Source organism: Panthera onca, chromosome F1 (assembly GCF_046562875.1).
Source record: "Panthera onca isolate mPanOnc1 chromosome F1, mPanOnc1 haplotype 2, whole genome shotgun sequence".
Taxonomy (NCBI): domain Eukaryota; kingdom Metazoa; phylum Chordata; class Mammalia; order Carnivora; family Felidae; genus Panthera; species Panthera onca.
The window spans coordinates 44,546,902-44,572,659 of NC_138355.1; the positions used below are offsets into that span (position 1 = coordinate 44,546,902).

General features: G+C 52.5%; 1 protein-coding gene across 1 annotated transcript; it reads right to left on the reverse strand.

Annotated features, from left to right (window-relative positions):
* Positions 1 to 219: 219 nt before the first annotated feature.
* FMOD (fibromodulin) lies at positions 220 to 11,112 on the reverse strand. Its single transcript, XM_060644159.3, has 3 exons — positions 10,980 to 11,112; positions 7,301 to 8,288; positions 220 to 2,090 (listed from the first exon to the last, which is right to left on the reverse strand). The coding sequence occupies exons 2-3, from the start codon at positions 8,277 to 8,279 to the stop codon at positions 1,939 to 1,941; spliced, it is 1,131 nt and encodes a 376-aa protein (XP_060500142.1). The 5' UTR covers positions 8,280 to 8,288; positions 10,980 to 11,112; the 3' UTR covers positions 220 to 1,938.
* Positions 11,113 to 25,758: the final 14,646 nt, after the last annotated feature.

Below are 25,758 nucleotides of genomic sequence, written 5' to 3' on the forward strand. Positions count from 1 at the left end.
TGAAGTTCGACTCAAAGAAGAACTTCCAGAACACCAAGTTTGCTAAGGAGAAATTTTTTACAGGTGACTTTTTTTTTTTTTTTTAACCCCTTCGCTACATCTGTGGAAGCAGAATAGAGGGGACAGTGGGCTCTTCCAGTCCAAGGCCTATGCGACCCCGCAGGTTCCCTTAAAGTAACCCTTCTGTGTGTGTGCCTTAAATGACTCCATTCCGGCAGATGCAATCATAAAATAACTTTATTGGTCAGGTTAACCACCACTCATGCGTTTCCTGTAATAAGGATCCTTTATAGAGGCATGATGGTGTTCACATGCAGACGCTTTCTGAAGGGCCTGGGGGCAGGGGCAGCCTTGCCCCCTCACATCAGAGCTCCTTTGTTGAAATGAGCTGGTTTGGCTTTTGTGGATTTTGGAGTCTGGAGCCAAGAACAGAATCCAGGGCTCCTCCCCTTCACTTCTCAGGGAAGCTGCTTCAAAGCACACACAGTATCAGGGATGTAATGGCATCTGGACAGGGGCCAGGCTAGGACTAGCTCTTCTCAGGTCAGCCCCTGCCCCCGGCCACTCCATCCCAATGGCGCCCAAAGGAATAGGCCGGTTCGGCCCCAGGCAACATCACCTTTCAGACATGGGGAGAATGAATTGCTCTCCAGCCAAGCTATAAAGCAACAGCCATCTTCAGGAATGAGGGTGTAGCTCAGAGATGTGACAGCAGAGGGTTTCATCCTCAGCACAAGCCAGATTTGGCTGTCTGGCCCGGGCTTCACAGACCCAACGAGCATCTCCAGCCGGAGCTTCCACTACGAGCTGTGGTCTCAGGACAAATCAATGCATACGGCTGAACCACAGCCTCCACCTGTGGGCTAGCCAGGCAAGTTCAGGGCTGCCTGGACTCTGTTTCTCCCATCAGGGTGTAGACCTTTCTGCCTGGACAAGAGAGGGAGAAACTACCTTTCTCGTGCTTTGAGAACCATATGCCTTTGAGGACGAAGACCCAAGTTGGGAGCTGCTGGGAATATAGAGGGTTCTGGGCAAGGGCGAAACCCCAGGGGGCTGCTTCCTTAGTTCGGCCGATTCGGGACGTTTGCCCCCATTATGGATGCCGATGTAAGCAAAGGCTGTCCTTTCCTGTTCGGAAGTCTGATCCACCTTCAAAGAACTGCCCAGCTGCTAAAATATAGCCCCACCCATTTATCAAAGCCTAAGGTTGCTTGTCTCCTCCCGCATCAGTCCCTGAATATTGTCATCATGCTGGTGACCTCCAATCTGGTGGCTTTCAAGGAGCGGAGTTAGGGACGGTGTAGAGGTGACTCCCAGTTTCCTTCCACCTCCAGACACTAGTGTGAGTTCTCTGCATAGGCCACCAGGCAGATGCCCGCACACCTTGGGCTCGCATGCCTCTGCCTAAGGCACGGAACAGGTGTCTGTGGAGCAAGGCTGAGTGGGTGAGGGGGACGAGGGAGGAGGCAGTTGGGCAAAGAGGTATATTCCGAGGAGCACTGAGTGGGAGCCCGGAGTAACCACACGGTCAGCCTGGCAGGCAGGAGAGTGGTCAGGCGTTGCTCACAGAGAGAGCCAGGGATTGTGGGGAAAGCACGCTATGTGCCATTGCCCGAGTGACTTTTAGAGTTCATGACACCAGATCGTTGGGAAGAACTTAGAATAGTGAGGTTTCTGGGGTTGGGACTTCCACGGATTACTTCCTCTGCCACCACATCTGTCCTGGAAAAGTGAGCTGCGGCCGTGTCCCTCAGTAAAAGGCTGCCTGTCCCCTGATCCCACCTGACCCTGCCTACAGGGAAGAAGACTACAGAGGGAGCCCATGGAGTTCTGTCACATGGTCTGTCCCAGACCTTCCAGCAAAAGCCAAACCAAATCATCAAGCCAAATGCAGTGGGGCGCGGGGGGCTTCGGCCCCGTGCCCCGTGCAAGGGCCACTCAGATCTCGATGAGGCTGGCAAGGCGCAGGCAGAGGGGCGCGTCCACGGGCATCGCGCTGCGCTTGATCTCGTTTCCGTCCAGGCGAAGCACCTGCAGCTTGGAGAAGTTCATGACGTCCACCACGGTGCAGAAGCTGCTGATGGAGAACTCTGCGGGGACAAGAGGGGCGGGGGGGGGGGGCGGGAGAAGCCGGGATCAGGGACCCGGATCCACAGGGAAGCGGGTCGGCCCCGGTGAAGCTGCTGCAATCCTTCCGAGGGGAGGATGGGACTTGGCCGGGTGGGGCAGCGTCTTCCGCGATCGAAGTCATACCGACTGGGACCGCTAGGGGGCAGCGCCGGGGCCAGAGTGGGGGTCTCCGCCTGTGTCTGTCACTCCGCTTCCCAACCACCCCTGATCCTCGCATCACTTTGCAGACCCCGGAACGTCCTGGAGTGTCCTTCCAGCGAGGACGCGATCTTTTCCCGCCTGTAAGCGGCAGGGGGAACCAGAAGGTAGTCAGAGATCAGCTTTAGCGGTTTTGAAGGACTTGATTGCCTTTGGAGAGGGAGGGCTTTGCTGAATTGCTGAGAAGGAAGACTAGGGAAATGGAGGGACCTAAATCTGGAACATCTACTGACACTTTGCAGATAGAGTGGCAGGAAATTAAAGAGAGAAAGCCCGGGCAGGGAGACAACTGTCTTCGCGTGCCGGAGCTTTGAGGGGGTGGACCTCTTCCTTCCCGGGACTGCCAAAGGAATGATGAGCAAGGCCCTGAGGTCTAGGAAGGCGGAAATCCATAGACGAATACGGCTGCCATGGACCTCAAAAGTCAAATCAACAATTCCCTTGCCTCCTGCATTTAATATATGGCTCACCCCCGCCCCTTCTTTTAATCTCAAAAGAAGTCCCCCTGTTTTGAAGATATCCTCCCCCCCCCCCCAAAAAAAATCCCCACACAATCTTAACAGATACAATAGTTCGCTTTGGTTTTAACATAAATCCGTCTGTTTTGCCTCTGGTTGTCCTTTTGGACAAATCAACTACCTCTGTCTCAAGTCTACCGAGTTAGGATCTTAAAGGGAGAAAGCCAGGAACTCGACTGAATCTCCAGCAGGGGTGGCAAAGTCACCACAAAGAGCTGCTGGAGGCTCCACTGGTGGCAGCGTGTTGTCTGAGGGCCTCTGGAGGCGGCTCCTGTCGCAGGGGGTCCTGGTGAAGTCGCCTGTCGGATCCCAGTAGGATCTATCTCAAGGGCTGTGACATTGGGACCCAGGGCCTGCTTTTGCTTCTGCCAGAGGCATTCCTCAGCAGGTAGGGCAGCTGGAGGAGCTGGGAGGAGGCTTTTCTGACTCTCTTCCTGGGGGCGACCATGGAGGGCCTCAGGGAGGGTGTGATCACGGGTAGGAAAGAGAAGGTTGCAGGGAAGACAGCGTGGGGAGCTTAAATAGGCTGGTGAGCAAAGTGTTTTTCAATGAGCGCGAACAGTTGTTTCCAGTCTCTCTTAAGAACTGACCAAGAGGAGATGGGGCGAGGCTGCAGCCCATTAACTTGTTCAGCAAATATAAGACAGGAAATCCAGCCCCGAAGAATAATGGAGCTCTGGACTAGAAGGAGGGGGGAGGATAGGAAGTGTCCTTCTATGGACAGCATTCCGTGGGGCGGGGTGGGGAGGGAGCGCGGGGATGATGGAGATCTTTTGGATGCTTTTGGATGCCTCCATTCCGGTCCCGGGAAGTAGATTACATGGCCTCTGAGGGGGCAGGTTGGGGGCAGAGCCTCGGCCAGCGGCTGCATCTGTGGTGGCCACAGAGAAGGGTAGAGTGGGGTGGGCTGCGGGGAAGTCAGGTGGGTCGGCTTATAGATCACTTCCAACTCCACTGCACTAGATGGGGTCTCTACCCCAGCCTCGGGCCCTCCGACCATCTGCTAAAACCCCGGCTCCCTGAGCATGTGTATACATAGGGGGGATACTGGGGCGCCTGGGTGGCTCAGTCGGTTGAGCATCCGACTTCCGCTCAGGTCATGATCTCACAGCTCGTGAGTTCGAGCCCCATGTCAGGCTCTGCGCTGACAGCTCAGAGCCTGGAGCCTGCTTCAACTTCTGTGTCTCCCTCTCTCTCTGCCCCTAACCCACTCGCATCCTGTCTCTGTCTCTCTCAAAAATAAATAAACACTAAAAAATTCTTTTAAAAATAAAAAAAAAACCCCAGGGGGTTACTTAGGGGCTTCCAGGCACACCATGCACATTGATTCTGTCCACGCAGCGGACGCCCTGTGCCCCCCCCGTTTGTCTTCCCCAAGCTCAGGAATAGGACAGGGCTTCTGCCTGGAGACTCTGGAGGACATTTTCCAGGCCAGATTAAATACTGACATAAGTCTTTCCAAATTCCTCCTGGGGTACCCGCCCAGCTCCACAGATCCCACGGCTCCCGAATAACATTCCGAGCTGTGTTCCCTGGCGGTTGCCAGGCTGGAAAAACTGAGGGGGTTGCTAATGGAGGAGGGAAGGGGAGGGAGGGGACTGGCCTGATTCCCCTGCACACCCTTTAGTTCCTGCCCTTCTTTTAGCTCCTCCCCCAGAGGGTGGCTTCCACCCCACCTTCACCACCCCCCACCAGGTGGCGCCTTGGCCCTGGGAGAGGGGCCCCAGCTGGGGGGACTGGGCCTTCCTGCTGGTGGTCTGAATCTGAGAGACACTCCTCACATTCTCAGCCAGAGACACCTGACTCTAGGTCCTTGGATGCTGAAGGCCGGCGCTCAGGGTGACCACTACGTCATCTGGGTGACCCCAAGAGATGGCTACTCCTTCTCTGAAAAGACCTCCGTGTCCCCATCTTCGCAATGCAAAAAGTGAAACAAACGGAGTCGCCCGGGGCGGGGGCTCAGTCGGTTAAGCCTCTGACTCTTGATTTCAGCTCAGGTCACGATCTCACGGTTTGTGGGTTCGAGCGCCACCTCGGGCTCTCCACGCTGACGGTGCGGAGCCTGCTTGGGGTTCTCACCTCTCTCCCTCTGTCTCTGCCCCTCTGTGGCTTGTGTGTGCTCTCTCTCTCAAAATAAATAAATACTTTTTTTTTTTTTTCAAAGTGACAACGAGAGGAAAAAGGAACAGTTCCCGTGTGTTGCCTCTCGGTTACGTGCCAGGCCCTGGACAAGCACTTCACATGTATTAATTCACTAAGAAAAATTAAATGCAGGAGTTGGTGTTATTTTGCCTTAAAAGGAGACTGGAAGAGAGACCAAATGATAACTAGATAAGGGAATTTGGCTTAAATTACATGAGAAGCGGGGGGGGGGGGGGGGGGGCCTGGGTGGCTGAGTCGGTTGAACATCCGACATTGGGTCAGGTCACGATCTCACGGTTCATGCAGTCAAGCCCCGCATCAGGATCTGTGCTGGCAGCTCAGAGCTTGGAGCCTGCTTTGAATTCTGTCTCCCTCTCGCTCTCTGCCCCTCCCCCACTTACCCTCTGTCTCTGTCTCTCTCTCTCTCTCCCTCCCTCTCTCAAAAAGAAACATTAAAAAAATGACAGGAGAAGGGATTTGGGGGAGACACTGAACATCTGTAGGTTGTTTGGCTTAATGGAGAACTTTCTGGCAAAACCTTGGGACACTTAAGGGAAGTGATTCTATCTTCTGCGGAGCTTCTGGAAGGGGCAGACCACCCTGTATTTGAGTGGCAGGTGTGCTCCGCACGAAGGCGGAGGGCGACAGGATGTTGTGATAGAGCCCTGCCCTCCCCAGCTTTTTCTGACTATATATAGTCAGGCAATAGCTAATGGGTTCCCTCCCATGACAGCTGCTCTTTGCTGTCACAATTTCAGGGTCAAACACAGCACGTAATGTGACAGTTCTGGTGTGACAATCCTCCTGGATGTGGAGTAGGGTGGCAGGTGACTTCTGGGTGGGGTGACGGACAGCCATGAGTAAATGGCAGACCCTTTGCGGCATGCGACGTCTCAGAGACGTCTCCGAGGACTGCCCCACTTGGGGAGGAGAAGACGTCCCCCCAGAGAAAGACTTTACATAATAAAACAGTTTGGGAGCCCGTGATGGTGTCTTGCCCTTCAAACCAGAGGATCAGACACCTCTCACCTTGCCCGCCCCACTGTCGGCCTCTGGGGCCAGGTGCCTGTCTCGCTCAGAGGGCTGTGCAGTGCGCGGACGTCTTGCCAAATGACTGATCTGTTCCCTGAGCACAGCGAGAGAAAGGGCGGGAGGGAGGATTTGAAGCCTCCGTCCTCATCAGTGCTTTGATGGTGCCTTGTGCTCACAGCAGGCTCCGCTTCCGAGCCCTTTGCCAGTGGTCATTAATGAGTCCTTTCCCAGAGACGGGGGGACCTTGCTGCCTGAGGAAGGGAGGTTAAATGCTGGCTCAGTACCTTCCAGCTGGGATTAAAACATCAGAGGCCCCCGGGTAACGTAAGCACATTCGGAACACAAGATCCTGAGACAGAGCTGAAAAGCAACTAGATGATTCTCTCCGAAATGAATATTTTAGTCCTGAGAGGCAAAGAGGCAGGCTTTTCGACTCCTTGAGGCATCCGCTGGGAAGTGCTTGGAAAACAAGAGGCCCGTGTCCTTGCCCACCACCCCGGGGCCTTGTGGTGATAGGGCTCCCGTTACCCCGGGGGCCTCTGCCCTACCACCAGGGGCTCCTTGTACTCCAGGGAGAAGGGACCAGAACAAGTACTGCATTCAGCTCTGAGAGGCTGCACATTCTTGTCCAACAGCTGTTAGGTTTAAAAAATAAATAAACAGCCAAAACACAAGAGTGACTATAGAGGCAGGAGTAGAGCATGTGGAAACAGAGAGCGCATCCTCTTCTGGCTCAGGAAGTAAGTGCAAACTCCATGGTTTCTTAACAGCCCACCTTCCTCCCGAGACGGACCCTAGAAACCCCACTTAGATCCGCCTGTCTATGAACTGCTTTTATCCCCACCTCTGCAAGCTCACCCCTCACTGCCCCTCAACGTGCAAGCCCTTCCTCTAAGACACCCAGATTTCCTGGCTGTCCCCTGCAGGTGGCCTGTTAAGTGGCTGGTCCCTTTGTGGCACTCCACTTCCCAGAATGGCTTTGTCCCGTTCCTCCAGCCCACGCTCACCTCTCTCTCCAGTCTTAGACGGAAGCTCACCCCTACTGGGAAGTCTCCCTCCAAGCCAACCCACGCCCCCAAGGAATTTTCCAGAACCGCTGTGTAGTCTAGGGGCCATTTTGTACCCCTTGTACGGGGGTATAGCTTGGACTGCAGGCTGCTTCATTCGCGACCTTTGTCTCCCCTGCTTCTATGTCTTTTGCGTGGCTACTGGCACCCGGGACAGGGGTTTTCTAACGGAACAGACAGCCGCTCCCCACCCCCCCTTCGTCAGCGTCTCACCATTGATCCTATTGCCTTGGAGGTAGAGATTCTCCAGGTTGGTGTTGACCGGGGGGATCTTCTGCAGCTGGTTGTAGGAGAGGTCAAGCTCAAGGAGGCTGCTGGAGTTGAAGGTGTTCGAGGCCAGGCCATTGTTGGTGAGACTGTTATGGGACAGCCGCACATAGAGCAGCTTGGGTGACCCCCGGAAGTAGCTGTCAGGGACGGAATAGACGTTGTTGTGCTCCAGGTATAGTTGCTCGAGGGCTGAGGGCAGTCCATCGGGCACCTTCCGCAGGTGGTTGTAACTCAGGTCCAGCAAGATCAGTGACCGGAGGCCCCTCATCGCGCTGCCCACTTCCTGGATCTCGTTGTGTTGGAGGTACAAGGCGGTGAGGTTCTCCAGCCCCTCCAGAGCGTTGTTGGGGACCCTGGAGATCTGGTTGTGGTCGAGATGGAGCTCCCTCAGGGATCGTGGCAGCGGGCCGGGCATCCGGGTCAGATTGTTGTGGTCCATGTACAGCCTCTCCAGGTGCCTCAGCTTGGAGAAGATCTTCCTGCCCACCTTGTCGCTGGTGATCTGGTTGCCATGGAGAGCAATCCAGAGCAGCCCCGTGGCGTTGTCGAAGACCCCTTCCTGGATGGACGAGATCTGGTTGTTCTGGAAGTAGACGTACTTCATGCGGGACGGGACGAACGGCAGGTACTTGAGGTTGCGGTTGTCGCAGTACATGGCTGTGGGGAAGTTGGGGGGGCAGTCGCACTCCTGGGGGCAGTCGCGGGGCTCTGGAGGGGGTGGAGAGCCGTAGGCATAGGCTGGACCTTCCTCCACCCCATAGGGGTAGGGCTCATAGGGCTCGTAAGGGTAAGGGTCATAGGGGTCGTAGTAGGTGGACTGCTGGCTGCGGAGGTAGTGGAACCACCAGTGGGGGTCTTCGTCATACTGGGCCCGGGAGAGGGAGCAGAGCCCTGCCAGCAGCAGGAAGGAGGCCCACTGCATTTTGTCTCTCTGGAAGAGGGGAGAGAGAACAGAGCGAGCAGGCATGAGTGAGACAGTAGGGAGGCAGGACGACGGATCGGGGCGGGGCTGGGGGGCGGGGAGCCTTGGGCTGGGAGCTGTGCCGATTTCACGGGGAGCCCGGTTCTCACTGCCTGCGTGCCTCCCCTCCCCCAGTGCCGACTCCGCACACGCGGTCCGGCTCGGCGGTGGCCACCTGGGGGAGCTGGGTCCATTTTACGGAGTCACAGAAACAGAGCCTTCAAGATTAGAAGGAACTTGAATGGGGGGGCTCTGCATTTTTTTCTAGGGGCAGGTCCTTAGGAGCCTCTGGCCACCTGAAGGTTCTGGTGACGGAGCTGGAGAGCCCACGGCAATCATCCCTGTGGGGGCGGGGGTGGGGGTGGTGGGTGCTCTTCAGGCGCGAATTCGTATTCAGTCTGCATTTCTCGGGGATATGATATTTTCCAAGAGTCCAAGGAAAAAACCCTCTGGTTCCTTCCATGTCTCTGGGAAACCTCCAGAAGCAGCTTGAGACCTCCAAGGGGAAGGTCTGAATTACTTCTGGAAGATCTTTTGGTCTTGGGCAGGCTGGGGGTTTCGGGTTTCCAGTCTTGGGGGAGGGGTGTGGCCCCCCCCCTGCAGTCACCGCAAGGTTTGGGCTACCCTCCAAAGCGCCAGTGTCTGGAACAGTCTGCTGGGTGAGAAAACTCTCCGGTGGGCAGTTTGTGGCTACACACGCAGCCCGGCTGGCACAGGTCTTCATGTAGCACAACAGCCACAGTCCCCTCCAGACGGGGGACCCTGGCTCCAGGTATGGCACTTGTCTTCCGGTGTGTGGGGTCTGGGTCTGTCTACCCGATGTGGTCTGTGCTGTCTGGTAAAGTGTTAGCCCCCCCTCACGCTCCACCATGGACATTATGCTAGAGCCACGTGAGGCCCAGAGAAATGAATGAGGAACACTGAAAAATGGAAAAGTAATTGAAGACACTTGAGTGTACCCAACAGAACGTGGCTCTGGAGTGGGATTCTGGCCTCCCCTCTCCCACCCTAAGCTACCTGTGATGCCACCTGGATTACCAGCCTCCTACTAGGCCCCCACTGTGCCAGGCAGCCTGTTGCCTTGGGCCCGTGCGCTAGTGAGATGAGAACAGGGCAGGCTTGGAGAGAAAGGTGGGTTTGGTGCATGCTGGGAGGGAAGCTGAAGGTATGGGGGGACCAGGGGCTGGCATATCAGGCCTGGGCACCCTGCTCTGAATACCTATAGCCAAGGCACCAGCTAGCCCTTGCAAGCAGTGGGAACCTTCCGGAGCCGTGAGTGTCACCCTTGTTCCGAGGAACCTTAGAATCTTTCTTGGTCCCGGAAGGGTCACATATGTCCCTCACATTGCTGTTGGGCCTCCTGGGACGGGCAACTGTAGACAGGAGAAAGAAAGGAATCTAAAAGTCAGCATCAAATCCAACGAACTGATGGGAAAAGACCCCGACTGCGGCACTCAATCTAGTCACCTTCTGCCACCGTTCCTCCCGGGCCCCCCGAGCTCTCTGTTTCCTGAAAGTGATTCCCTTAGGCCCTCTTCATTCCATTAGCCTCTGGGCTGCAGAGGAGAGCCATCTGGCTCATCCTCAAGCGGCCTCAGGCCTCAGACAAAGAGCCCACAGTGTTTCTGAGAAGCCAACCCAACTGCCCACTGCCTGGGCACGCTGGCTGGGCCCTGGGTCTGTCCAGGAGGGAAGACGGATGGAGTGGCCCACTGCCAACGGCGCATTTTTCCATGCACAGCCCTGGGCTGCTGCAGGACCAAGGTGGCACAGTGAGCCTCTGTCTCCATTTCTCCTTCCAGACCGGGCATCTTGGCAGGCAAGAGCCACCTTCCTCCTCAAGACCCAGCTTTCCAGGGGCTGTGCATCCTACCCACGTTGGCCTCTCCTTAGGAGCCATGAGTGCTAAGAGGGCTGGATGGGAAACTTCTGCCTCTCCTCTCTTCCGACTCTTAGCAGTGTTGCTCCAGGGTCGTATGCTTTTCAATCCCCCTGCCCACCCTAATGGTAGAGACCCTCCTGTGCGCAGAGATTTGTGAGGTGGAAAGTTTCTGGGATTGGGGCTCCATGAGTTGTGGGAGGCTGACTCAGGAGTTCGTGCTGTTCTTTTATGCCTCTACGGCCTTTCCCTCCTATCAGGATCCAGGAAGTCAGACCAGAAGTCATCCCCTCAGCTGGCTTGGACCCTCCCTCACAGTTCCCTGAACATGGTCAATTCTCAACTCTTCTCTTTATTCCCTCCCTTTCCCCCCAGCAACACACACACACACACACACACACACACACACACACACTCACACTCCCTCCATCCTTCCCCTATAACAGCACTTAGGTACCACAACTTGCCTACAGGACAGACTGGAGGGCTGTGGTGGATGCTGAGTGCTGGCTTCCCTAGATACCTAGTCCTCTACTTTTTCATGCCTGAGAAATGGAGTCCCCCTCTCCCCCCAACAACCAGAAAGAAACCGTAGGACAGAGTAACATGTTCCCTCTCCTCCTCCTTTGCCCCTCTCGGCATCCTGGGGTCATGGCCCAGATGGGAGAATGAGGAATGGTTCCTCCCTGCCAGCCCCTCTCCCCACACGCCAGCCCCTTTCCTTGATTCCCGTTATGGAACCGCAAGGGACCAAAAAACTGAAGGAAAATGGCTAAACTTACCTCCAGTTGAACCTTTCAGAGAGTGACCACGTCCCTCTGTCTGGCCTCCTTGGGTTGGAGAACGTGTGAGAGAGAGAGAGAGAGAAGACAGAACGTCTACTGAGAGTGTGCGGGTCTGTGCCAGGCCAGGGTCCCGCCCCCAAATTCCTAATCAAATATTGTGAAGAGAGGGACTGAGGAGGCCGGATCCTGGCTTTTTCGGCTCTGCTGCAGGGGCGGAGCTCACACTCAACCAGGCAAAATTCTTCTGTCCGCCTGACGTTATAAAAACCACCTCTTTCCACTCACTTATCTTCCCTAAAGCATTGGCAGCTCTGAGTCTCTTTCTGCTGAATGAGTTAGTGGCGCCTTAGAAGGTATTTGTACAGTCTCTTACCAAGTGCCTGGATTTCTCATTAAACCCACAGGCCAGATGCAGGGCTGGGGAGGGCAGGGATTTGGGAAGAGGCATCTTCACGCTTTTAGCAACCCATGTGTCCCCCCAGAGAGCCAGGACTACTTAGCCTTCTTGGCTCCCCCTCCATGCAGGTGGTCAGACGAGGGTGTAACGGAGCATGACACAGGACGGCTGGCTCTGGCTCTAGTTCCATCCCTTACCAGTGTAGACTCGTCTGGGCGGCAAGTTTTCCCTCCTCCATCGGAATTAACGGAAAGGAAGGGGATCTCACGTTGGTTGATCACTTATTGTGCACTAGCATCGCGCACTGTCCTTTAATTGCCTGGCAACCGTTCTGCTTGCCGTCTCTGTGAGTTTGCCTAGTCTAGAACCTCGCATCGGTGCAGTCGCACGGTGTTCGTCTTTTTGTGGCTGGCTTGTTTCGCTTAGCATGGTGTTCTTAAAATTCCTCTGTTGTGGGGTGTGCCAGAGTCTCCTTCCTACCACATTCGACTGTGCGTATATGCCGCATTTTGGTTATCCAGCGATGGACATTTGGGTTGCTTCTGCCTCTTGGCTCTCGTAAATAACCCTGCAATGAACATGAGGGGACAAATATCTTTTTGAGACCCTGCTTTTGATTATTTTGGACAGATGCTCAGAAATGGAATTGCTGGGTCACATGGTAATTCTGCTTTTCATTTTTTAAGCCACCCTACTATTTCCCATAGTAGACGAGAACACCAACAGTGTGCAAGGGTTCGAGTTTGAGACACTCCTGATGTAAAAAAAAAAAATGCATACCGATTGAGAAAACCTCAGATTTGAATTAGAAGACTTTAGAGGGGTCAAGGCAGATGCGACTTCTGGTTGCTCCCATCGGTCTGAACTGTGGAGGCCATCGGGAAGGTCTTTGTCAGGAACCCACTCTTCTCAAGACTTATGAAGAGTCTTTTAAAAGATTAAACGTAATGAATGGTTGCTGACCACCTGCTTTAAACTAGGTGGTTTACTTATGTTGTTGCATTTAATGATCACAGGAGGTATTTTGTTTTGGAAAAGGAGGTGCAGGGATGTGGTGTGCCTAGCTAAAGAGTGGTAAAACAAGGATTTGAACCTTGATCTGCATGATTCTGAAGCCCACGGAATTTCGCACATCAAAAGGCCAGAGGACTGATGGAGTGGAGGGTGCGATCACTGCCCTACTGTCCCAGTCGGACTCAGTGACTATGGAGCCCAGCTAATTATAGTGGCCCAATCTGCTGGAATCTGGAGACAGGGGAGGATAACAATGAGGGGGGCTGGGATACAGAGCATCTCTTCTGGAGCCCACACACGTTTCATTTCAGTTTAACAAATATGAGCATGTACTCCACGGCCGGCATGGTCTTAAATGTTGGGCACACATAGAAGGTTCCCATATAATGCCTACTCACAAGAAAGCAGGAGCCTGTGTGGCAAACTCTGATCTCGTGAGTGAGGCAGAGTGGCCTTAATATGAAGATGGTTTTCAACAATGCATGGATAAGCTTCTCATCTTTTTTGAGTCCAGAAAGCAGACCCTGGTTTTGACAACAGGGCCCAAGAGACACTTCTTAGAGGGGCCTAGACAACCGGGCACATTCACCCCACTGGGTACAGATGGTTATTGTTTTAAACTGCAGCATGGTGAACAATACTGCATTTACTAACAGTGAAAGTCAGGGGAGCCTGGGGACCAACCATTGGCTGGGATCCTTCCCAACAAAGCTCCACCCAAAAAGGCAGTATCTCCATGTGTTGTGGTGACCATTTCTAAAGCTGTGAGATTTGCACCAAGTCTTTAGTTATCTGTCCTGTTCCAAGGTGGGCTTGGGAGGAAGAAAGAAGAGAGGATGACTGGGACCAGGTCAGGAGGCAGGTTCCAGGGGACCAGCCACTGTTCAAAAGTTCCTTTGTCAATGGGCTCTAATCTCCATTTGGACTACTTCTGCTCTGTTTGCCTGGGTCCTAGATCTAGGCCCTCCGAGCTTGGCTTCAATATGGGAAACCAAGTAGGGGATGCTGATGTCCTCCAGATTGCCGAGGGAGTCCACATGTGAAAAGGGTTCATTTGGGACACTGGTGCTCTCTGGGAGGCGTCGAGCCAGCCCTACCCAGTCACCAAACTGCAAGCAAACTAAAAAGAGAGGCTCTGTTATTCAGTTATGTAACCCCTAGCTCCAGCTGGGCACACAACGTCTGGTGCTTAGTAGGTAATCAGCAAAGGGTTATGGAATGAATTGTATTTTTGGCTCCCTACAGTCTGCCTGTCTTCAGTACCCAGCGCAGGGTGGAATAAACAGCACCAACAAGGCCAGGAAAACCGTTTGGCCTTCGGACCTATTTGACTTTCCAGGGGTTCAAGCCACTGCTATTTCCTCTCTACCCAGAAAAGTACAGGTTAAGCCACAACCGCTAGGCAAAGCTGATTGTCTCTGATGTTGGACCCACCCTGTCTGGAAGGGATGAAATGTGTTCTGATTCAAATCCCTGTCCGCAAAGACACCGTGATGCTTCAGTGGCCACCACCCCCTTCCTCTTTCTCCATAAGCCCCAGTACCCCCTGTTTTTATAACATAGCCTCTGATCCCCAACGATCAGGGGATGGAGGGATACGGCTGGAAATCCACCCAAACAGAATTAGTGAGTTGAATATAAAGAGGTCAGTAGAAAGATGATCATGGTGGTACAATCCAGACTCCACTGCTGCCCCATCCTGAAAGCTCTTGACGCCAGAGAGGGATTGTTTACTAGTCTGATGTTTTGATGGAAAGTCTAGGCTACACTGGCACCCAATAAGAGTGTCCCGAAGTTTCCAGTGCAGATGTTTCTCTTTATTCCCTTAGTATTGAGGGGTCATTAGAAGTCCTCACCATGGATAGTCTCCTCTTTCCAGAAGGATGAGACAAAGATATTGGAGCCGGAAAGACTCGTTTTCTTTCAAATGGAGTTGAGGGCTTCAGAATTTTCTTCTAATAAGCTCCTTAAAATAAGACAGAGAACAACGTTTCTCTTTTAATGGATAGCATCCCTTATTTTTACCGTGTATTTACTGCACGCTTGGTGTTGTTAATCTGATGATGATATGACGGAATTCAGAAGATCGCCTTCTAGAAAGTATGAATGCATTTGAATTGGGAAGTCAGGGTTGGTTCAGGGAGAAAAACCTAAATGAGGAAGGAGGCAGACGAGATAACCTAAAATCTGAAGTCTGGAGGTGACTCAGTGTATGACATACTTCTTGTTTTGCAAATGAGCTAAGAATTAATGATGTTCCTTGGGCTGTACTGGGGAATAGAACCAATATACGACAGACCAGTTCCAAGGATGCCAGTACTTGCTACAATTACCTGACTTTGGTAAGACCAGGACTCGATATTAGCTCTAAAATACCAGCTACCATTTCTGAGATCCTCACCACAACCCCATCCAGTAGGTATTATCATACTTTATGTTTACAGATAAGGAAACGGAAGTTCAGAATGTCTCACAGTTCGTGAGATCAAACCTCACATCAGGCTCTGCACTGACAGCACAGTACCTGCTTGGGATTCTCTCTCTCCCTCTCTGCCCCTCCCCTGCTTGTCTCGCTCTCTCTCTCTCTCTCTCTCTCTCTCAAAATAAATAAATAAACATAAAAAATAAATAGCAGTCACCTTTGGTTATTTTACTAGATTGCAAGTTCCCTGGGGAGGGAGGCAATGTCATTAGTTAGCATAATGTTTGGCCAAGTACCTGGCACTTATTAGGCCCTTTCTAAACACTGGTTGAATAAATGGAAGGTGTGAAAGCTGGATTTTGCCGAAAGGTAGTAAATCTACTTTCATAACTTAAACCAATCAGAGAGAAGCTAGCCAAGGATAGAGGCGGGACTTCTCCCCCACCCTGCCAAGGAAGAACAAGAAAGGCGACTGCAAGGTCAGTGTAGGACTGCAGATCTGGAGAAATATCTTTGGTGGGAGTGGGGAGGGTGGGGGCGGAAGGTCAGGATTTAAGAGCCAAGTACAGAGCAGCCCAGAAGAGGAGATGTCTGGCTCCTTCTCAGACAGAGTTGAAGAGTCAAATTTAGGGTGGAGGGGGGGTAGAACAAGAATACTACCTAAGGAATAGCATCATTCTGAATCCCTTTGGGCTGAGGAAAGAGATCGGCTCCTACCTGAGGATGGACAGGGCTAATTCCTCAAAGCAAGAACCAGTGACATGGGGCCATGCAAAGGTTTAAGGACTCAGATCTATTTCTACCGGAGTTCAGAGAATAATGGAGAATAATGATCCTTAGTAATGTGTGCGATGTCTTGAACTCTGGTCCATTCTATTGTCTGCTTACCTCTGTATGGTCCCTGTAGTAAAGTAATAGTTTAACAATGAAATAAAAAAATAAATAAGGAAAACTTAAAAACAAAAAGAAGTTTAGGAAAGGTAATGTCTTGTCATTGTCTTGGAAAAGGCATGGGTTTTGAGTCAGACGGAATGGCTTTGAATCTCAGAAATTTAGAGTGTGTTCCTTAATTTCCTTGGTCTTCAGGTTCCTTATCTATAGAATGGGAATGATTAACACCTAGCTCATTAGGTGGTGTTAAAGCAATTGTAAGGGTCTAGGAGAGCACCTGACACATGGGACACACTTAGAAAAATGGCACTTCCTTTCCTCACCTTGGGCTTTTGTCCAGGAACTGGTTGGGGTCGGGTCATAGAAAGGAAGACTTTATGTCCTAATCTATGGCAAGGTTGGAGAGAAGATGATTTTAGTAGGATTTGGGTGATGGCAGCTTGGAAAGAAAACAGACGAAATATCTGACATTTGTAAGGAAAATAGCGAACTGGAGGTTAGCAGCCCCGCAGAGTCTGGGATTCTGGCAGTACAGCTCTCCATTTGAGGGGACTGGTGCTTAACCCTGGCTGCACAGGGGGAGCCAGTGGGGCCGCTTTGGAGAGCACCCAGGCCGAGGCCCCACTCCAGATGACTGAAATAGGATCTGTGCAGATGGGGTCCAGCATCTTTTCATTGATTAATTGATGGTTTTCTCGTGTAGCCAGGTTTGAGAGTGCTTTCTGGAGGCAGGGAGATCGACATGATGACCTCTAAAATAGAGGCCGCCGCTGAAGCATCTGTCTCTGGAAAGAGGGGCTTTCCAAACTTTTCTTTATGAGGTATCCAGAAAAGGAGAGAAGAATGAAAGCGTGCCCTCCGGTGATCATCCTCCAAGGGCATCATCCAAAGTTGCCCCTCAAGCTGAAATCTCACATTTGATGTTAGAAAGTCATGCAAATTTTGCATTTTGTTCCATGAGACATTCCTGTTTATTTCAACAGCAATCCCCCTCCTCCCGGTGAAAACTCCTTGGGTGAAGACGGTGCTGTAGATACATCATGCATCTCCAGGGGCTCTGTGGACCCCGGCAATGGCAAATTGAACAGCCATTCACCTTGGCTGGCAAGCTCCCTGGTCACTGGAGGGACAGCTGGGGGAGCTGCCCCTATGCATCCTGGAGATGCCCCCTGGCTGTGGAATTCACCAGGGGGCAGGAAGAGATAGCCCCGCTCCCTCTGTCTGTGGCTGGATCATGAGGAGGGGACAGTATTGCTTCTTCGCCACTTGTCCTGTTGGAGAAACTGCCAAATGGGTCCCAGCCAGGCATCTTGGTAAGCTTTGCAAAGAAATAAATTCCCTTTCCCATGCCCAGGAGGCTGTATTTCTAAAGGAGTTTGCAAGAATAGAAATTGTTTTGATCTTCAATCAAGATACAGAAAGATTCACTCCCTCCCCCTACCTCCCACTTCTTTGATCCCCAACCACGTTAAGTAACACACCCCTTGTGGGAGAATTTGCTCCTCCCCCACCTCCCTGGTGGGGATAGCCATCCTCAAAAGGCAGCACGGTTCTCTGGTTCTTGACTTCACCCCCTGAGGCATTTCTGCCAGGGCCACGAGGTTTCCTTCCGACCAGCCCCTCTCTCCTGATCCATTGCCCTCTCTTCCTCCAGCTCTCCATTTCAACAAAGGAGCATCTTCCGTGAGCCAACGTGTTTTACTTTGAGGGGATAACTGGGGTATGGGGCACCGGATTAGAAGAGACTGCCTTCTTTCCGGAGCACCAGAGAAAAGAAGAAGGGACTGATATTTTTTAGGGTTCTGGGCTAGGCTCTTCTACATACATCATGTAAGCTTCGTAAAACCCTGAAGCACAGTTACGATTACTTCCATTTAACACGGAAGGCAGACTGAGGCTCAAAAAGGTAAACTAAGACTTGAACACAAGCCCAGCCTGTGGCGTACTGTGCGAATGAGAGGTCGACTGGGTGAGCGGATGAGTGAGGAGATCAAGGCAACTGGGAAGCAAAATCTGACTTCTTCTGGCTGCCATCTGCCCAAGGGTCACCAGGAATTGCCCCGCCCCTCGGAGAAACGTACTGGTGGAGATTCTCTGGGCTTCTCGCGGGCAATGCCAACTCCTCACCGTCCTCGTTTCTCTTGCTGTGGAGGGTCTCCCACCGAAGGCAGACAAGGGCAACAGTGAAGGAGCTCAGCATTTGCCCCCCAAACCTGTATTACAACCCACGTTTGTCCAAAGCAGTCTTCTGGACCCACCTGGGAGTATTAGAAAAAAAGCTCTCAGAAGGCCCCAACTCTGGAAGACCAACTTCTGGGGTCTCCACCCCGGAGTTGGGGATGGGACGTCACCTGACCTTCCGCAGCAGGCCCAACTCACTCACCCCGTCTGCCCTTCTCCCCAGCCAGGCTTCCACGAGAACCAAGCCTGAAGGGTACGGAGGTGACTGGGCCTTCTTTTATTCTTTCTTTCTTTCTTTCTCTGTACTCTTGCCTAGTTTTCTCCGGCTTTGGCCCTGGTTTGCACTGACGTTGCTGAAGGAACAGCTCCCCCACAATCCCGCACCCATGCTTGAGGCATTGTGGGTATTCGGTAAGGTTTGCTGAATTGCATTGAGTTGACAGCTGCCAGACAGGACAGCTTTGCCTCCACAGGAGGAAGGGGAGGGAAGCGGTGCGGGGAGGAGGGAAGCCGGAGGAGGCTGCCGAGGTAGGAGGCTTGGTCTTTAGGTGGCTGCTGTGGGTTGGTTGCCCGAGAGGCGCTGGCACCACCAATTACTGGGATTTGACGTGAGCAGGTGCCTTTCTTTGGCAGGGAATGAAGACTGGAAAGGTTAGGAGCCGGGAGATGGTCTCGCCTGGTCATACTGCTGTTCCTAGAGCCCCATGTCAGCGACCCCCGGCCTGGGAGCCCCTCGGAGGCTCAGAGCCATGCGGAGGGGTCATCAGGCGGCATTTTTAGGGAGTGGAAAAGGCGACTGGGGCTCAGACCACAAAGTTGATGCTTTAAATAGCGTCCTTTCCTCTGCTGTGGGGCAGTCTTTTCTCATTTACCGCAGCAGGAGGTGGTGCGGGGGCGGTGTGGGGGGGGCAGCGGTGTGTGTGTAGAGGGCCAGTTGGTTGCAGGTAAAGGAAATTCAGATTCTGTTGTTTTGCCAGCTGCAGAGGCCGGCTGCCGAAAAGCGCTGGCCCCCTTCTGCGTTATTCTCCCGCCTTTGTTGAGCATCGGTTCTCGCCGGTCACGGGTGTGGGTGTGCGTGCATGCACTGGGGAGGGTGATGGGTGCAAACGGTTTGATTGGTGTGTGCCGGCCCCCTCTCCCTTCCCACAAAACCTTACTCAGGCTGCTGTCTGCACCCCGATGGAGGGCCAAACATGTGGAAGCTCTCAGGCTGGGCACAGTCCTCGGGGCTGCCATTGGCTTCCCCTGAAGTGCCAGTACCTCCCAGGCCCAGGGGAAATGCAAGGAAACACTAAGGAGCCATTACCTAAGGCCTCCAGCATCCGGGATTTCAGCGGGCTTGGCTACCACGAACAGGGAGCTTTGAGTGGCGCCGGCTGGGCCCCTGGAAGCGCCCATGCTAACTGCAGCACCGACTGGGGGCCAAGGAGCCCAGCGGCACGAAATTACTTCCACTCTACACTCTACATTCAGAGAGGTCACCTGGCTCCAGTCCCGTAGGGTCATTAGGGACGTGGCCTCGGGGCAGCAGGCAGCTCATCCAGAGGTTGGTGACCCGGGGCCTGCTGGGCCTCCGCATCCTCTGGGGGTCAGAGCGGGGGATGGATGGAGGAGAGCTGGGGGCCCCCGCCTGCTTGACAGTCTAAGAAAGGAGCCTTTTCCCGGTGAGCTCACAGCACCCGAGACCGTTCTCTCCCCACCACACACGATACCGCTCTGTCCACCCAGCCCTTCTGGGATCTTCATGCAAAATAATAAACCCAGGACGATCGGCAGAGGAGGCCTGGGTGCCAACCCGGAGGGCAGTCCCTCCTTCCCTATGGTGCACATCTAGCCCCACCACGCCCTCTGGCCTCTGCCTCTCTGGAGATGATCCCCAAGGAGAGCAGAGCCCTTTTAGTGCTTGGAGATCAGCCCGGAAAGAGGCACTAGGTGGGTGTGGGGCGTTGTTCATCAGCTAAAAGCAAGTCCTGCCTGCGCATTGCATTATGGCTGCTACCCCCGCAGCCTCCCACGACCCACTGGCCTGCCGCCACTCGCTATTGTCTCTGTCTCAGCTTTTGGTCACCGCCGTGTATGAGGAGGGCTCGGTGCTAATAGGAACCCATCGTATTTGCTGATAATTCCCCGCCCCCCGAGGTGGGTACGTGGGGAGCTGTGGGCACACTCCTCCCTACAGAGGAAGGAATGCCGTCTCCACGTGGGAACTGTGTACCCCGTGGAGCACCGCAGCCCACAGCCGATCGGGGCGTGCACGGATCACATACGCCTGTGCAGTTTGGCGACCACACCGACCCAGGAGGTTGAATCCAACCACGTGCAGAGAAGCGTGGCTACATTGTGCTTTAGAGGAGAGCCAGGGCAAGCTGCCTTTATCCCTTCTCATTTTAGAGGAGTAAAGCTAGCCAGAGGTCACGTACACCAACGACTTCACACACGGCCGTGACTTCCGTATTTATGTATGGATATGTCTTAGTAGATGAAAGTCACATGATACACAATTAGCCATTTTAATTTTTTTAATGTTTATTTATCTTTGAGAGAGAGAGAGAGAAAGAGAGAAAATGGGGGAGGGGAAGAGAGAGAGGGAGACACAGAATCTGAAGGAGGCTCCAGGCTCTGAGCTGTCAGCACAGAGCCCGACACGGGGCTCAAACTCACCACCCGTGAGATTATGACCTGAGCCGAAGTCGGACTCTCAACCGACTGAGCCACCCGGGCGCCCCCACGATTAGCCATTTTTAAGTGTACAATTCAGCGTCATTCGGCGCATTCCCAGCTGTGCCGCCACCAGCCCTCTCTGGTCTCAAGAGGTTTTTATCGCCGCAGAAGAACACCCTTTACCCATGAAGAAACCACTCCCCATTGTCCCCATCTCCCGTTCCCTGGCAACCATGCATCGGCTTCCTATCTCTAAGGATTTGCCTATTCTGAGTATTTCATACAGAAGAAATAATACAATATGTGATTCTGTGTCTGGCCTCTTTTGCTTAGCATGATGTCTTCCAGGTACATCCATGTTGCAGCACGCATCTGGTCTCCATTTCTTTTTATGGCTGAATAATATTGCATTGTGTGAACGTACCACCTTCTGTTTACCCATCCACCCAATGGTGGACGTTTGGGTTGTTTCCACCTTTTGGCTTGTTGTGAGTAGCGTGAAGTGCTGTGAACATTTGTGGGTATTTGGTTTCAATTCTTTGGAGTATATCCCTAGGAGTGGAATTGCTGGGTCACATGGTAATGCTATGTTTCAGTTTTTAAGGAAATACGTTTTTTGAATGCTTATTTATTTTTGAGGGGAGGGGGAGAGAGAGGGCCGAGAGAGGGAGAGAATCCCAAGCAGGTTCTGTGCTAATAGCACAGATGTGGGGCTTGAACCCATGAACCGTGAGATCATGACCTGAGCCGAAATCAGGAGTCAGATGCTCAACTGACTGAGCCCCCCAGGCGCCCCAGGAAATACATTTTTATTTGATCCTTACAGCATCCCTGTGTGCTAGATATGGTAGATATTAGAGAGAATGCATATTAAGCATCTAGCCCATTACCCTGCGCATAATATGGGCTCAGTAAAATTGAAACATGTTATTATGATGACCAGATGTGGAAACTGAGGCTCAGAGAGTGGAAGTGACTTGCTCAAGCACGCTCTAAGTAGTAGGATCAGAATGAAACCGGGCGTTTCCAGTTTCTAGTCTATAAAGCCAATGTCTTGGAGCAGATTTCAGAATCCAGGCCACCGTTTTGCCCAGAAAACAACTCCAGTGGGTATAAATTTCCCCATGGGCGCGGAGACTGCCCCCCCCCCACCCGGCCCAACACCCCCCATCCCCGGCCCAAGCAGAGAGAGCCCTTCCAGTTGGCTCTCCCAACCCGCCGCACCGTCCTGCCTTCTCCTGGTGCCAGGCCTGACAGCAGATAGAGAGTGGCACTGATGGTAACCGACAGCTGGCTGAGCAGTCACTTCCCCTGAGCTCCTGTTGTCTCTAGGAGCCCCTCATGGCTGCCTGCATTGAGCCACCCCCTCAGGCAGCCCGGCGGGGGGGAATGTGTGACCCAGAGGCTTGTCCTCTGCAGAAAGATCCAACTGCTTGTCGCTTCTCATCTGGGAGCTCGACTGGACATCTCGTGTCTGCATTGCTGTTAACTCACTACCAACCCCGGAGGGCCTCAACCGGTGCCCTTGCTTCAGAGGGCTTGACCTGCAGCCCAGAAGACTTAAGTGACTTTCCAGAAGTCAGGCAAGGGAATAACAGCTCAGTTTCCTGGCTGACGCTTTCTGACTGGCCCCTAGTCTCTTGCTCTCCCCTGTTCCTGCCCTGCTCTGGGATACCAAGAGCTGGAGCCCAGGATCCCGGAAGCGAGAGAGAGGTCACAAACTCAGGCCAAGGAGCAGCGTGGTTTACCTCTGCCTCTGGGCAAGATTAGGCCCAAATCCTGAGGATCAGAGTGACTTCTGCCATTTTATAGCAGAGACATCTCTGACAGGAGGAGGGAGGGAGAAGTGGCTGCAGACAGCCAGTCCTGGGAGACTTGGTAATTGTTTTGTATCTTTAACCCATCCACTCTCCCAGCCCCGGGGCCTATCCTTCTGCCCTCCCTCCTCCCTCCCCTCTTGTTAAAAGTCTGTGGTTTGACTCCTTCAAAGAAGTGGCTGCCACTCCCAGGTTTTATGGTTCTGAAAATGTCAAGACCAGTTAGGAGCTGTGTGTTTTTTTTTTTTTTTCTTCTGAAGAGAAGGACGGAGAAGAACCCTAGAGAGGCATGGCTGCAGGGAAATGCTGAGCCTCAGGTCTGGAGGACTTTCCTAGGACAGAGGCTTCTGACCTTTTACTATAGCCTCCATTGATTCTTAATGACACAAATGTCAGAATGGAATGTGTGGTCTCGTGAAGAGAGAGCGCAGGGCCTGGCAAAGGACAGCGGTTACCTGGGGGAGGAGGGAAGGAAGAGAGATTGGTGGGGGACGCCTGGGAGGTGAACAATGTTCTAGTCCTTGACCTAGATGCTGGTCACGTGGGTGTTGTTTTCCTCGAGCTTTACATTTGTGTTTTGTGCATTTTTATGTATGTGTCTTGTAATACGTTGCAATAAAAAAAGTTTAGGGATAAAGAATCCCGGCCGAAGAGGCGGGATATTTGGGTTCAATCTTGTCTCTTCCCCTTGTTTGCTGTGACACCATAGGATGATCTGTTCGGTCTCTCTGGCCCTCGGTCTCCACGTCTATAAAATGGGGTCAACAGAACAAAACTCTCAGGCAGGCTGTGTGGACGGAGTGAAAACTTGGGTATTGTTGGCTGATGAGAGAGCGTAGGGCAAGCTGAGGGCAAAACACAGGCTGGCAACCCCCGCCCCCACAACCAGATGGAACATGTGTGGTATTCCTCGGACACTCCGGGCTACCCAGGAACAAAGGAAAGGGGTTTAACTGCTTGCCATGGTGACGTGGGAAACTAAGGCAAATGAAAAATTAAATTCCCTTACTGCCTGCAGCCCACTGACAAGTCCTTGAAACCGCAGAGTGACCTCCCTCTAGGAGCTCAGCTGCCTCAAGGATGACACTTTGCTGGGGGCAAAAGAGAACCTTAGCTTAACGTCATCCCAACCTTGAGGATCCTGTAAGTCTACTTCCTTTATCTCAACTCCCCCAAGATCTATGTGGCAATCATACTCCAAGCTTATGGCCCCCGATACACATCTAAAGGGTCTCATGACTGAGGTTTTATTAAATGGCAATAAATGGCCATGGGAACAGCTAGTCCCTGAACGTCCTGGAAACCTTGCTTCCAAATACCTTAGAGACTGGCGCTATCCCTGAGCCCCTCCCAACCTGAGGGTATGTAATGAGTTACTCATCACCACCCCAGTGCAGCTCTTCCTGTCCATTTGTCCTGTCCCCATGCTTTAATAAAATCACCTTTTTGCACCAAAGATGTCTTCAAGAGTTCTTTCTTGGCCGTCAGCTCCAGACCACCCACCATCACCCCAAGACTTCATCATTGCTGCCCTCTAAACTATAAAGCATGGTTTCCATGTAAAATACTTCTTTGTTTCAGAGAGAGCCAGATAGAGGTGGATATCCCTAGGAAAGCAGAGGCTGCTGATAAGAATGGGGCCAAGGAAAGTTCAGTGGCCATACTCTGGGGGGAGGATGGAGTACTAGTTTCCTAAGGCTGCTGGAACAAATGACCAAAAACTGGGTGGCTTCAAACAACAGAGATTTATTCTTGCACAGTTCTAGAGACCAGAAGTCCAAAATCAAGGTATTGACAGAGGTATATGACACTTCCTCTGAAGGCTCCAGGGAAGGATCCTTCCTTGCCTCTCCCTACTTTCTGGTGGCCCTAGCTTGTAGGGCACCGTTGGCTTGTACTTTGTCACTCCCATCTCTGCCTCCATCTTTCCATGGCCTTCTTTGTGTATCTCTGTTTCCAAATCTCCTCCTTTCTTTATAAAGACACGAGTCATTGGCTTTAGGACCCGCTCTGGTCCAAGGACTTCATTTTAACTTGGCTATATGTACAAAGATCTTATTTCCAAGTAAGGTCATGTTCATGGGTACTAGGGCTTAGGACTTCAACAAATGTTTTGGGGGAGCACAATTCAAATCACCACAGTGGTATCTGGGTGGAGAGTCAGAGAATCCAGACTTGGCCCCACTTCCACCATTTTGTGGCCTTGAGTGTTGGCTTCTCCAGTCTAAAGGAGAAAGTAAGTAGGAATTGGAATTTGTTGAATGCCTGTAGTGTGATAAAAGGGCGTGGTGAGGTTGATGGTGTCATCCCTACTTTGCAGATAAGGAGATTGAGGCTGGGAAAAAACATGAAGGTTACCCAATCCCACCATAATACGAATGGTTTCCAGGAATATACGAGGTGATGGAATGCATACTGACCCCTTCTGGGTTCAAGTTCAACGTAGTCAAAATTGTATTTATGATTTCATAAAATACCAGAGAGTTGATTCTTGTCCCCTAGTGAATTACAGGTTAGAAGATTTAAAACATCAACTGCAGATGAAACCAGAAACCAGGACTCATATGGCCTTGTGGAAATGATTAAGTGTGCTGGACCCCTGAGACAGGACTCACAGCGATGTGATTCACTCTGTGCAGTGGCCGGTTCAGCACAGAGCCCTGCTTTGGTCAGGTGACATGGACCACCAAGAATAGGACAGATTCAAATCTCTGCTCTGTCTGCAACTATAGGGGTCCCCAGTGACAACCCAAAGTGCTCTGACCCTTGAGGGCTATGACGTAGCTTCCTGTCTTGGTTTTAATGCTGCTGCTGCTGCATTATCTGTGGGTGGTCAACCTGACTATGTGTCCCCCTCAGACTGAAAGACCCCCAGAGGCCATCTGGTGAGCATTCAGCACAGTCCACTACTCAGGCACCTTCTAAATGTAAGCACTGTGCTAGGGATATGCGTGAGAGATTGGTTTTCCCACTCCAAGGAATTGGCCCTGTTTCCGGGAGACATTTCCTCTTCCAAACCGGCTGGCCAGCTCCTTCCCTGGGGTCCATCTCCTCAGCAGGTGAGAATTGATCTTCTCTTGCCCTGACCCTTTCCTGGGGCCACCGCTGCAGCTGCCAAAAGTTCTGGTCACAGCCCCAGGTGCAGGGGAAAGGAAAAAAGCGGTGGTGTTTACTCTTCTAACAACTCTGAATAGAACCTTTCAGAAGGGCCTTCGGCTGGCTGGCTGGCAGCCGAAAAGGCTGCCAGGTATATCAACAGCCTTGGAGACGTTGTCCACTGCAACATTTCCCCTGCAACAGAGAGAAAACTAGAGATGTCCTGGTCTTTGCTCCCCACTTCGTGGGCTGCCCTGAGTGTGCCCGAGGGAGCCACAGCTGGCGTCGGAATTCCAG

Coding starts and splice junctions, on each gene's coding strand:
- FMOD (XM_060644159.3), bottom strand. CDS start 8,279: ATGCAGTGGGCCTCCTTCCTGCTGCTGGCAGGGCTCTGCTCCCTCTCC. Junction 2,091..7,300: donor CCAAGGCAATAGGATCAATG/GTGAGACGCTGA, acceptor TTGTCCCCGCAG/AGTTCTCCATCAGCAGCTTC.